At 46.8% G+C, this 13,376-nt stretch overlaps 2 protein-coding genes across 2 annotated transcripts in view; one reads left to right on the top strand and one right to left on the bottom strand.

Moving 5' to 3' along the window:
- B4GALNT3 (beta-1,4-N-acetyl-galactosaminyltransferase 3) overlaps positions 1-4,130 on the top strand; it is a 63,108-nt gene extending 58,978 nt beyond the window's left edge. The window contains exon 20 of the mRNA XM_030959736.1: positions 334-4,130. Within this exon, the coding sequence (XP_030815596.1) occupies positions 334-442 (109 nt within the window). The 3' untranslated portion in view covers positions 443-4,130. The remainder of the gene's footprint in view (positions 1-333) is intronic.
- A 1,786-nt stretch (positions 4,131-5,916) lies between these two features.
- NINJ2 (ninjurin 2) overlaps positions 5,917-13,376 on the bottom strand; it is a 43,812-nt gene continuing 36,352 nt past the window's right edge. The window contains exons 2-4 of the mRNA XM_030960424.1: positions 9,080-9,311; positions 7,596-7,780; positions 5,917-6,737 (exon numbers count right to left, since the gene is read on the bottom strand). Coding sequence (XP_030816284.1) covers positions 7,617-7,780; positions 9,080-9,311 — 396 coding nt within the window. The 3' untranslated portion in view covers positions 5,917-6,737; positions 7,596-7,616. The remainder of the gene's footprint in view (positions 6,738-7,595; positions 7,781-9,079; positions 9,312-13,376) is intronic.

Raw genomic sequence — 13,376 nt, 5'->3', positions numbered from 1 at the left:
TCCTGAGCCTCTGGATTTGTAGTTGCAGGGTTTGGGCCCTGTCCTGTCTTTACTGTCAGCTGACTGCAATCCAGTGCTGCCAGCCATCTCTCCTCCTGTCTTGGCATATGCAGGCACTCCTGACTAGTCCTGCACTCAAGGGTGCATAAACACTCAGAAAGTGTCATTAAATTCCTGCTTATGGCTATGGGATGCCCCTGAGCTATTCTGGACTATCCTATTTGCTTGCAGTCTCTTATCAACAGCACAACTTAAAAAAGAGTTTTCTTGGAGCTGAGTCCCTCAACATCTTTGTGACGAGATTTTCCCTAAGTCTGCTCTTCTGTCTGCCAGGATTTTGCAGGCTGGGCTGGAAGTGGAGCGTCTCTCCCTGAGGAACTTCTTCCACTGGTTTCACTCCAAGCGGGGCATGTGGAACCGGCGCCAGCTGAAGACAGCGTAGCCTCCAACCCCAGAGCTGTTTGGCATCTCTGTCCACCATCTCATCCAGATGTGCACTTTACTGGGGCATGCAGCTGAGTGCCCAAACTCTTCCTCTGCCTCCAGAGACCTCTGATGGCATGGCACAGCTGGGGAAGGGTGATCAGGCTGGTGGAGCAGGAGCTTCTCTTGTCAGCCGCCGCATGCAAGATGCGGGATCCGCATGTGGCTGGAGATGTGGGTGGCAGAGGTGTCAAGGGAAGCACTTGAATTTCCTGCCATGCAGTCTGGTGGAAGGTACAGTGGGAGAGGTGCTGTGTTTCCTGTTGAGTCTTGCACCAAGCAAACACAAATCCCAGCTAAGCCTAGAGTGGTTTATTTAGAGCGACGGAGCTTCTCTTTCAAAACTTGAATGGAAAAGAAAAATAGAAACGAAGCCACAACCGTCCCCATTTCCTCTCCTTTGCCATCTCTCCAGTACCCATTATTTTGGACAGGAGACCAAAGTTATCTGATCTGTATTGCACCCACATGCCCATGTGCTGGTTTAAGGAAATCTGGATGCAGAGGAGCTGATAAGCACTTTAGGCTGCTGGTGCTTAGATGTTTCTCTGTGCTTTTCACTTTGGTCATTTTGAAAAATTGTGCTCGTGTTCAGCAAATTATGGGCTGTGGATGGAGTTGTGAATACATTTCCCTTAGAGGAGCCATGTTTGCCTGTAGCTGGGTGAGCTGGCAAGGGTGATGTTACAATTCCACCTAAATTATTGACCCACTGCCTGAGGGTAGTGGAGGGGCTATACAGAGAAGCTAACAGAGCATCTCAGGAGGAACTTAGCAGCCTTATCTGACAGACATGTGTTTGTCCTAACAATATCAGGGAAACCCTAGCAGGGAAGAAGTGGCAATATTTTATTAGTTGAGGTATTGTGATTTGTCAGAAGAGGAGACAGAGTCTTCTGCTCTCAGAATCCTGTACATCTACGCAGCATCTAAAAGTTAATTTAATAAGTTATGGCCTCACAGTTGTGTCTTGTCATAGTTTGACTCTTAAGTATAGAGCAGGCTTCTTGGTTGGAGAACCAACCCAGCTGTTGGTGCTTCATCTCTGGAGCAGCCCTGGGAGCTCTGGCCTGGTACGGAGGAAGTGGCCTCAGGTATTGGCACATGCACTGGGTGTGACAAACAGTGAGGACAGAAGAGCGTTGAGTGAACAAAAAGATGGGCAAACCCATGCTGTCACTGATGGAAGAACATCCATCAGTGGAGAGAGCCCATAGCTGGCCTGGTGCTACAGGGAAGTCTCATCCCCTAAAACTCCTGTTAATGTAAGGCAAGATTTTTTTTTACCCTGTAACTATTTTAGAAGACTGTATAAACCCAGAAATCCCAGCTCACTCAGTGTCTGCAGCTTCAGTGTCCCCATACCATGCTGAAAAAGGCTCAAGCTTGAGGGGACAGTGTGACATAGGATGGTGCTCATGGTGCCCGGTTCTGTGAGGAGTTGCTGGGAAGGAGTAATGGATGTATGCAGAATACAAGCAAAGTTGGCTGGTACTAGACTTTTTGCTCTTTGCTGATGGAGTAGATGCCAGTTCAGAATAGGCATTCATTTATTACTGTGTCTGTGGTGCTTGATGAGTCCATCAGGTTCCGCTATTGCAGTAGAAAACTGAATGTACAAGTTCTGGCACGTGAGATAGGAATCATGTCAGATCATCTGTTTGCATCAGTCTGGGTTTTGTGAGTGATGGATTTAGAAAAAGTCAACCAGATACCAGAAAGTTCTGCTGTGCAGTGTGTAGCTGGAGATGGCTGTGTCTCTGAATCCATGGAGCCTTTGCCAGAATAGAGACACTGAATATCCCAGAAGAGGCAGCCCAAGCCAGAGTAGTCTTCCTTTTGAGGGGAAATACTTTACCCACTAAGATACTAAGAAATTAAATCATGGTAGTTGGTGTGAGAGGGAAGAGGCTGACAACAGTCAACACTTTTTTTGCATTTTTTTCTTTTTAAGTATTATAGGAGTTTGTGAGACCAGAGCCCTGTGATGCAATGTTGCAATAAGCTCTGTTTCTCCCTGGAATGTGCAGTGTCAGTCATGCTCCCAGTGCAAGTCAGAGCCTGTGCTTCCCTCAGACACAGGCACAACTCCTCGAGTGTGTAGGTGAGCTGCTTTCCAGGCCCCAGGACTGTGCCTGCACAGCCTGTCCAGGCTGGCTGTGTCACGCAATGCCTGTGGAATGGGGAGAGGCTCTGGGGAGGGCAAGTGCCTGGACATGGCCAGGCTTTAGCAGCAGCAGCTGGGAATATCATGGTGCCCGCTCTGCACATGGAGAACTGCTGGATTTGGGGGCAGCCCAGAAGTCAGGCACGGGGAGGAGGAGTTATTTGTAGCATGTGCTTTCACACCTGGCTGTGGATGTGCTCTGCAGCACCTAAAGTTAGCAGCTGGCATCCATCTGTGGACACTGGCAAGAATTAGGTGCCTCCAGAAGGTAACTCACTTGGCATAAATGCCATGAGTCTTCCCCACCACAGGGGACAGCCAGCAAAGAGTGGACTGGACAGGAGGGTGCTCCCCTCAGTGCAGCACTGCCAGCAGAATTTGAGGATTTTGCCCCCATTTTTCAGCTGTGACTGTACTCCTTCCTTCACACCTTGTAAGTCAGGCCAGTGGCAAGCAGAACTACCTCGTGAGCACTCCTTGGTGGAGATGTAAGGAGTTCCTGGTTTTCAGTCCACTTTCCTAATGGCCAGTTTGCCCACTGTCAAAGCTGCCATCCCAAATGTTCTTCAAGTAGTAAATGTGATTAATACTAATTGGCACTAGCTGGCAGCCTCCATGGAGGAGCTTGGAGAGCCCATGGGAATGAAAACTGTCTTCCAGCCCACGTGCTCAGAGACCTCAGTGGCAGGTGAGAAGCAAACCCTGCAGGAGCAGCTCTGGGCTGCACTCAGAGGCTGCTGCCCCTCTTCCAAAGCAGGCTGCAGTTTTTCTCCCCAGACAGAGTCACAAAGAGGGGGAGAGCAGGAAGCACAGCAGGAGCAGATCCGTCAGCTATGCAGTGAAAGGACATGGCCAGGAAGCTGATTCCCCTCAACAGTTGGTCACATTCTGTCACCAGGATCTTTTTAGGAAGCTGTGCTAGAGTTTCTGGCCTTCATGTGCATCCTGGCTGTGTCCTGCCTGGACAGCTGGAGGAAGTCAGTTGCAGAGGATTTTCCTTGCATCAGGCCAGGAGCAAGCTGCTCCGGAAGCTATGTGGCTGGGGAGATGATGGACAATGCTGCAGCGACCTTCTCCAGGGTAGGATGTGACCAGGCTGGGGAGTCTGGGCCACCAAGTGTGAGGTGGCTCTGCCTACAAATGTGACTGTGTATTCAGGACTGGAGTGTGGTGCTCAGGCTTGCTTTGCAGGTCACCAAGGGAGTGAAGAAGGGCTGGCTTTTAACCTGAGCAAAGTGTATTATGTGAAAATTGTTATTTGTTTCATCATTGTCTTAATGTTTGCCCGGCATGAACATCTCTCCTCATTGCCTGCAAATGTCTGAAGTTGATTGTTTTTTAGATACAGATGCCTTGTGTTGAAAATCTGACTTGTACCTGCCTTAAAGTGGCTCTGTGCCTTCAAGATGACTCCTGGGCCACCTCTCTGTTGGAGCTGGGGAATATTCAGATTCTCCCTCGTGTTTTATAAATACATTGTCTTCCTACAAGAGCTCTCTTCTGTCTGTGTGTTCACTTGCACCTGCATCACTGTGCAGCAGGAATTAGAATCCAGGTGTTCTCCTCTGTCTTCATTAGCTGAAAGCACAGGCAGTACCAGAGAGATCACTCTCAGCAAGAGCTCTGCAGCAAAGGGTGGGTGGGAGATGCAGTGGGCCAGGGTAGCCCTGCTTCAGTCTCCTCTGGATCTGTGGAAAATGGGATGGCAACAAAACAGTTTTCCTCCTGTCTCTATGGATTTGTCTATGTGAAACAAGGTGGAGACAGTGGACAAATACACATTCCAGCAAAGCAGGAGTGTGATGTGATGAGAGAACATGGAAAACACAGTGGCTCTCCTGGCCAGCAGAGGACAGTTCCTGGAGAAGACCACAGGTGGGAGCCTAGACCTTTGCAAATGGGAGGTCAGCTCTTTCACAGCAGCTGCTTATTTGAATTCAATTTTGGCCCATCTTCGCTTCAACTGTGCCTTCTTTCAGTCTCAAAAGCTTGGCAGCAATGGGAGTCACACACAAAGAGGGGAAAAGGCAGCCAAGGTTGCTAATGAGTATGATTTCACTACAACAAGAAATTATTAATATTAAAGGAGATGGAGGGAGAGTATTCCAGTGTGCTGCCAGCCTATTGCTTGCCTGGGGTGAGTGGCAGGGAGCCCCCTCTGCTCATGAGGCCACACATGCTGCCACCTGATCCAGTAGCTCTCTGAAACAATGATGAAGTTAAGATCTGCTCATGAAATTCCCTTCATGCTTCTTTCCCAGCTGAATCTTTTCTATTTTCCCCTCTCTTTACATCCAGTCATCGATGCTAATTGCTTTGCCTCCTGCTCCATGAAGCAGTGAGTCCTGGGGTTTGGGGTCTGCATGCAGGATATGTAATTTTTTACCTTTCCACCAACCCAGCCAACCAGCAGTGGCTGACAGCCTTTGGCTTGTGGTTTTGCTATGCCTACAACTCATTCTGCTACCTCTAGAGTGAAGCATTTTCTTGAAGGAGGCAGGATAACAGGCTTCCCAGAAACATGCACCCCTCTCTGCTGCCAGTCAAAGCAAAGACTGAGGAAACCAAGTTGAGCAGCAAACTCAGAGTCACCCCAGACCTGTCATCCCCAAGGAAAAGTGGAGGACAAGTCTCTGCCTGCTTCACCTAACAGATCTCAGGCTGTGCTCAGCTTTACCACTTCAGGTTCTGGTAAATACATAACTAGTATTTTCCATCCTACCCTTATTGTGCAACTTTCCTTCAGCTCAAAAAAGTCACTGTCAGTTTCAGGTGATGAGCTGCTGCTGGCCTTACCCACCAGTTCGTGGGCAGGATCATCCACACCCTCTCAGAAAAAGCACCACGTGTGACTGACACAAATTTGGTTTTGTAAAGACAAATCCAGATGAAAAGACCAATACAAATGAAATCTGTATCTGTTTCTAAGAGTCAGACACTCCCAGTAGCTCCTGGAGACTGATGTGAGGATGCTTTCATGGCATTTCTCTCTCAGGGGTGGCAAGGATGTACAAAATAAGAAGTCCATATTAAACTCTGATTCTGCAGTACAATGGAAAAATCATTTAATAATCACAAGAGCATGTAATTATTTAAATAGGCTTACATAAGGCTATTAAAATACAATTTTTTAGCATGACTATAGAGTTAAAAATTTAGTATTGAAAATTTTGACTCTTTCATAAAAATCTTAAAACTCATTAATTCAAAGGATTCTTTTCTTACGGAAACAAATTGTTCTAATACAAGAGAATTACCAGAGCTGTCATTATAAACCAAATACATTTAAAAACATTTATATTAGTGATAAGGATAAATCATAATGGTGATTTTTAAAATAAAGTAATAAGCTATTCAACTGTAATTTTTCATTGCAGCAATAAGCCTAGGCTGTGGCCCTATGTATAATGTTTCTTCATTTTCTATTAAGTATTGTCAGGCTATTTTGACATCATTCCTGATAGGTCACTGATGATGACATCAGACCACAATAATTATTTTCTGTCCTTGTTAATATCCTAGTGCTGGAAATATCTGATTGTTTTCTTAACTATGTCACATTTAATTTTAAATAACTAGGAAAACATTTGAACTGGTTCTAGCTATCTTCATGTACACACACCATTCTGTCCTCCTAGGAGAACTTCTTTTTTAGTTTGAGAAACCCATTCCAACATTTGGGAGGTAAACTATTACACAGAATTGCTTTAAGGGCACCAACTTATGTTTGAGACAAAAAAGAGCTGGACTTACTTATTTAGCCTACCAAGTAAATCATTCAGTCTTCTCTACCAAATGAGCCAATATTGAATATGTGAAGTAGGCAGCTAAAATAAGAAGAGAGATTTACAGAACTGCACTTTCAAAATGTATACCTGCTGCTGTTCCTGCAGTTTTCTCTTGCAAAGTTTGTTCTAGCTTGGAAAGGCAATGTTCCTACCCCTCAGAACTGCAAAAGCATTACAGCAAGGGGCCGGTATGCTATCATACACACAGAGTTTTGAAGTTTAACCCAGTTTGCTGGATTCATCCATGGACTCCTGCCGAGGTCAGTGGAAACATAGAGGAGAGCTGCACTGCTCAGATCCTGCAGGGGAGACAAGAAACTCTGGTAAGGTCACCTCAGACTCCTCTGTGTGCATGGCCAGAGAGGAGCAGTCACACCACAACTGCCCCTGCACACGTGGGGTGCTGCTCTGCAGCACTTGTCCCTCTCTGCATCCCAAACCAGCCCTGTTTCTGTGGAGGCTTTTGGCCTTTGCATCAGTCCTCACCATAGCATGTGTCTGTTGAGCTTTCTTGTTGGCTGCTGCCCTGGTATGTTGCATTTAAACTGTGTTTACATTTTGCAGGTCGTGTAAACAAGAAATATTCATTTTGCTTCTTGAGCTAAAGTGCTTTTTATTTAAGAACATGTAATTCCCTCACTGACGTGACATGGAAACCTCCAATCATTTGGATGAGCTCTTGTTCACAGGGATTCCTTGAAAATGAGCATTAGGTGCTTAAAACAGTCACTGCCAAACTACAGTGGCTGCTGTAAAGAGTTCTTCCCCTGTGCCTTGCCCAGCACGTTCTTTTTCTTCTGCTCAGATGGTGCTGCTGTCTTGGGATTCCTCCCAGAGCACTCCTAGTTTTCTTCCCCAACGTTAGCTCCCATCCACAGCTGCTATTTGTATCTAGCATGACCTCTGCAGCCTTCCAAAAACCCCTTGCTGCTGATAAATCCCAGCAGCTGGGATGTTTGGTGTTCTTGCTTTAGATACCAAGTGAGGAGAGCTCCTCCTCTGAGAGAATTTGTTCAGTGGCTGCAGGTTTTTGTGGGACAGCAACATGCTTCTGGAAGGGCTTTGTTAATTTGCCATCATCACCCTGCAGTGATGTTTTCTGAGACTGAGAGCCCTCCCAGGGGCTGGCAGTGATGGCAGCTCTCACCCTTTCTTACCTGAGTCCATTGCCCCATGAATTAATAAGGTCCAAAATTCCTGTTGGGGTAGAGGCCAGTCTTCTGCACCCCGAAGGCTGTGATGAAGATGTTGAGGATGACTGTGATGAAGATGAGAGCTGTGGCAGCGTTGTTGAGTATGTTCAGGCGGGGTTGCTTTGCAATATCATTCAGGTTCAAACGAGCTGTGCAATACCATGCAGAAAGAAAAGGGGTTTGCAGACTGACTCCAAGTCCCCCAGCTCCTGCAAGCTTCCCCTGCCTGATAAATGTTCATGGTGCCCCTGAGTGCTGAGGCCACAAAGCAGAGGGAGTAGTCACAGGAATGCTACAGGAGCTACAGCTTGCTTCAGGATGACATGGAAGGCTGGAGCAGAGAAAAAAATCATCTTGTTTTGATTTTTTGGCAAAATTCTTTATTTTGCCATGGAGGTGCCATGGCCCTGCAATGGGTCAACCCTAAATAGGGAAGTTACTGCTGCACACTAGCCAGACACATGCCATGGTCCCCCCAACAGTGCCTGGCCATGGGACATGGTGAGGGCAGGCTGTGGGACACAGGAGACAAAGGCAACAATGCTCTGCTTGCACTGGGAGGCCAGTTCCTCCCTGACACCCAGACATCACCTATGTGGTGACACAGCTGTCAGCCCTGGGCACATGAATGGGCTCCGTCCTGGCTGATGGACACTGATGCCCTCAGACACAGCAATACCCTGGTTACCAGGCGTGTGGCCAATAAGCCATGCCAACAGCAGCCTTGTTGTGGTCCCTTGTCCCCTTTCTCCTCCCAGCTGGCTCCAGCCATCATAGCTGCCACCCGGAAAATCTGAGGTGTGTGTGACAGTGGAAGGAACATGTCACAGATTTCCAAAGCCTCCAATCCTCTGTCCCCCGTAAAAACCCATGTAGGATATTCAGGAAAACGCAGCACTTTGCAGGTTTTTAATACTGTTAATCTGTTGGAGACTGAAATACAGCAACTCCTGTATCAGATGGAGCACTGAGCAAGCACCAGCAAACCAGTGCTGGTGTTAATGTACTGTCTGTAGGCCACTAGGAAGACTGTGGGATTGGTTAAATGTGAGGTAAATATGGGAATACCTCTGCCAAAACTGTTCTGTTAAGTCCCAGACAAAGTAAGATAGAAAATACAGCTAAAATGTAGTGTCTGCGAGAGCTGCCTGAAGGAGCACATAGCAGTAGGGGCAGCAAGAGGCCCACCTTGGCCAAATCCCCACTCTTCCACTGGAACTGGGGCTCAGCAGTGGCAGAGTGAAGGAAGAGTTGTGCTCAGAGTTGTGAAAACAAGAAAAAACCCACCCACCATTCTGAGTAACACTGCCCACCCTACCACTCACATGCAGCCCTGCATGGAGCCAGAGGGGAATGGTTTGGGGGAAGAAGCTTCTCCCTTCCACCCCCACCCCAGCCCATCCACAGGGCACCCTGCCCCTGCACACACGCCTCGGTGGCCACCTTACCCGTGATGATCAGGAGAATCCCAATCAGCACCTGGAAGAAGAGGGAGATGCTGATGAGCACGATGAGGGTGGCGTAGTACTGGAAGGACGTGCCCTGCTCCAGCACAGCTTTGAGCTGGGTGACGTTGGCCATGAAGAGTGCCACATCCAGCATGCTCTCTGCCACGCTCTTCTTGGTGGCGTAGTGGTTGATGTTCATGGGCCCGTTGACCCGGAGGTGAGGATTCATGCCCTGGGGAGACAGGAGGAATCACTAAACCAACAGACACACCTGTGTCCAGTGGGGTGCTGTCTGCTCCTTGGGGTTTATCTAGAAAGCCTGGCAAAGGGTCAAAGTTGCATGTTTTAAAAGTGTTGAGAGTAGCCAGCTTCCCCTCACAGTTGCCTCATGGTATTGTGAGAGACAACTGCTCACTTTGAAAATTTAAAAAAGGTTTATTAAACCTTGACAAAATTACAACAAAAGGACTGAATAAGGAAAAGGCTGCAGCGCTTGGAACTGCCCCTCGTGGATACCACATGGCCAGTTCATCTTCAAGATGGATGCTTCATCTTTTATACCCCTGGGGGTTGCATCAGCCAGCCCTGGCCCCTCCCAGAGTCTGTCAGTCAGCTCTTCTTTGCCATTTATCAGTGGATATTGCTTTCTTGTAACTGGATTGGAGATCAGGTGTTGCCATGCCACACCCCCTAAGCACCAAGCTTTTCCATTCCCAACTGCCCCATATGCACACCTTCTTTCTACCTGTGTCCTAGACAAGCCCAGGCTGTCTGATGGCAACAATCCAGGGGGAAAAGGGAACCATGGGGAGAACAGAGGACATCTAAACTACAATATCGTAACTGTACATCACTAAAGCTTTTATTAATATTCACACAATAGTTATCTTTTAATTGCAAGAGCAAATCATCTCATTATCCATGTATAACAGTATTAATAGGCACAAGATACTTGCTGTGATCAAGAGCTCAGCAAGGCTAAAAAAAAAGGGTATATTTGTAGAAAAGAAGCTTGTCCAGAGTTACAATAATGTAGATTACCCAAAAGTCAGGGGTTTTGCAAGAAATATTAAATTCTCTTCCTTCAGGACATAGACAAGACTCAAACGTACAGGGGATTAGAGACAGATCTTCTCTTTGGGTTGGGTGTTGTGTTTACCAATGATCAAGGTTGAAGATCATTGCTAAACAATGGCAAGAGTGGCTTTCTTTGATTTGGGAAGGCAGGAGCAAAGCCAGTGATCCTGGGAGAGCAGTGTATGTGCTGATGCTGGAATTGGGGTGAATTTTGGAAGGGGTTGTGGTCCTGGTCTACTGGTCACCCTGATGTGACAAAGGCATGTATGACTACGTGAGTGGGAATGGCTGTGTCTGTTTTGAACTATTGGTGAACTGTGATCCCTAACAAGGGGGTATCTTGGGGTAGGAAAGGGCTTTTGGTTTAGTTGGGTTTTTTTAAAAATGATAGCTCAAAGCATTTAGTTCTTACAGTTTCTGACAGTGACATTCCTCTGGTTACATGGCTCCTTTGCAAAGCCTGTATTTCTTGCTCTGAAAGGTAGAAGGTGAAAGATACTGGAAGGAAGTAAAAGTAGAAGTCTAAAGAACTGGTAAAAACTCCAAGGCTGTGTGTAGGTGTTTGAGACTTAAATATTACAGTGTGGTATCAGGGCAGAATAGAGGCATCTTGAGGAAAGGAGGCCAGCAAAAGGTCATGTTCTGTGAACACATTTAAAAACCTGTCTTGAGGGACTGCTCCCCCTTAGATGGCTTAAAAGCATGTGATCCTGTTGGAACAGAGAGGAACTAATACCAAATTGTGCAGGGTTGGTGATTTGATCCCTCTCATGTGCTGTTTTCCTTATTCCTGAAGAATCGGCCCCCCTCCTTGCAGCATCACAAGGCTGAGCATTGATAGTTTATCTCTGTGTAATGATGAGTTAAGGGTTTGAGAACAAGGGAGCTGTACAAACAGGGCAGAGCTGCTGGTAAATGAGTGACTGGTACCAGGAGGCTGAGACATCTGTTTCTGGCTGCTTACGTGGACAAAAATAAAGCCAGTCAGGAGCTCTTGTTGAATAAAAACACGTCCTTCTTTTGAGCTGCCTCTATGTTCCTTTACCTGGAGTGTGAAATGGGGCAGAGTTGCAACATCCTGAGCACTGTGTCCCAGATGATCAGGCAGTGAAAATAGACAGCTTTGACATGGACTTCTCTCACAGGGATGGGTGTGATGGCATGTTCCCATCTGGGACATGAAAACACAGGCAGGTGCTTCTCTCCTATGTGGAGTAACTGGAACTAGAAAACCTTCCCAATGGAAAAGGTGTGACTCCAGATTCAAAGTTCTGTCAGTCCAGGCAGATCCAGAAGGATCTGTAAAAGGATAATGGGTGATGGAAGTTGGACACTAAACTTGAATCTGGGTAGCTGAAGGTTTGTGATGGGCAGCCCCCAAACACCCAGCTGGCTACAGCCTCCTCTCAGGCAGTTGCAGAGAGCTTTAAGGTCCCTCCTGAGCCTCCTCTTCTCCAAGCTGAGCAGCCCCAGCTCCCTCAGCCACTCCTTATCAGATTTGTGCTCTAGCCCCTTCACCAGTTTCATGGCCCTTCTCTTGACACACTCCAGCACATGGCACATGACTCCTTATGATGCAGGGAAAAGTTACAGAGATCCAGGGGTTTTATGGATTTGGCCCTCAGTGTTCCATCTAGTCCAGCAGCTAAGAATGGAAGCCTGATGTCTCAGGGAAGGAGAGGCTTGGACAAACCAGGAGTGTTCAGAGGCCTGGCATTTGGGTTAATGCTGGAGGAGGGATGCTGGTGCCATAACTGTCACCCATGAACCACTGTTTGTAGGGTGTGAATGCATGGCTGGGACACTTCTTTTGAGCTGCCAGAATGCACACAAAGCTTTCCAAACCCCATTTCTGCTTTTGCTTTCTTTAAAGTTCAGTCCTATAAATTCCTGCAGTTCAGGAGCTGATTCACAAGCAGCCTGGGTTCCCCTGGAGGAGGATTGCCCAGACAGCTGTGGGAGGTTATGTGGAATCATTGAGGAGATCCAATGATTCCCTTCTGGCAAACAGAGCCCTAAGTGGAGTCACAGGACATACCTGAAAGCTCACCAAAGTGATTTATGCCACCAGGTTAGAGCTGGTGACTTTCTAGTCACTTTGGAAGGATTCCCCTTAGCAAAGTGGAGATCATTGCCTCTTCTTCTCTGTAATGTATAAAAGAGCTGGGTCTGGCAGTCACACACCAAGCCCATCCTGACAGCCTGGCTGCAGAGCCAGCACATCTGCTGGAAATAGCACTTTTGTCCCCAGAGGGGGCTCTGTCACTATTGCTCACTTACTGAGAGTGGGGAAATTAGGACCTGAACAATTCCATCCCAATCATACAGCAGTGCTGGATGAAGGTGTTGGAGCTGCTTTCCTGTGTCCCATTTCTGGATGTTTTACCTTTCCCTATGAGGCAGCCTCTCTCCCTGCAAGGACTCTGATGGCTTCAGTCTGACCCCAGGCAAATCCCCTTTCCTTTTTCTCTTGTGTAAACAGATCCCCTCAGGGGCTGAGTGAGGCACCCATCTATGTTTTCTAAGTCAAAGGCTTAATTCTTACTCAAAAGTGTGCACACACACACAGAGATATTCAACTCCCACTACTACTTTTGTTTTTAATTTTTGTAGGAATTTTTATGGAAAGAAGGATCGATATCACTGAAAAAAATAATGAATTTTTAAAAATTTCTTTTTCAGCTTTTCCTCTGATTTTGCTGTAGGGAGCTCTCAGGTCCCCAGGACTGTGAAATCAGACTCTAGAACCAGAAGGTATGCTGAGCTTCACAGCTCCCTGAAACTACCTGAAAAATTGCCACTAAAATTAGATTTCAAGAGAAATTCTTTGGGGTTTTCATGCCTTTATTTTTACAAGTAATAGCTACTCTCTTCTGTAAACTTTTGGAGGAGCTTCATCTAAATATTTCTTTCAAAGCTGGTAGATTTTGAGTCAAGGGGAGCACAAACCTTTTCTGAACTTTCTTGGACAATTTCTACAAAATCTACAGTTGTTACATTTTTCAGATTAGGGGGAAAAAGAATCAGAGAGCAGATCTTATTACAAATCTCTGTGTACTTTGTGGGGTTTGTGACCCTATCCCCAGGAGACAACAGCCTGAAAAGGCAGTGGAACAGCATGAGGCTCCCAAGCAGAAGAATGATAATCTTTATGGAAGCACTCTGTCAGAGGGTGATATCTGAGTAGGAACTGTATTATTGGCTGTTCCTTCCAAGGGAA

Source organism: Camarhynchus parvulus, chromosome 1A, assembly GCF_901933205.1.
Source record: "Camarhynchus parvulus chromosome 1A, STF_HiC, whole genome shotgun sequence".
NCBI classification, from domain to species: domain Eukaryota; kingdom Metazoa; phylum Chordata; class Aves; order Passeriformes; family Thraupidae; genus Camarhynchus; species Camarhynchus parvulus.
Note: the sequence above shows the minus strand (reverse complement) of the source record. Positions and strands in the feature narration are given on the sequence as shown.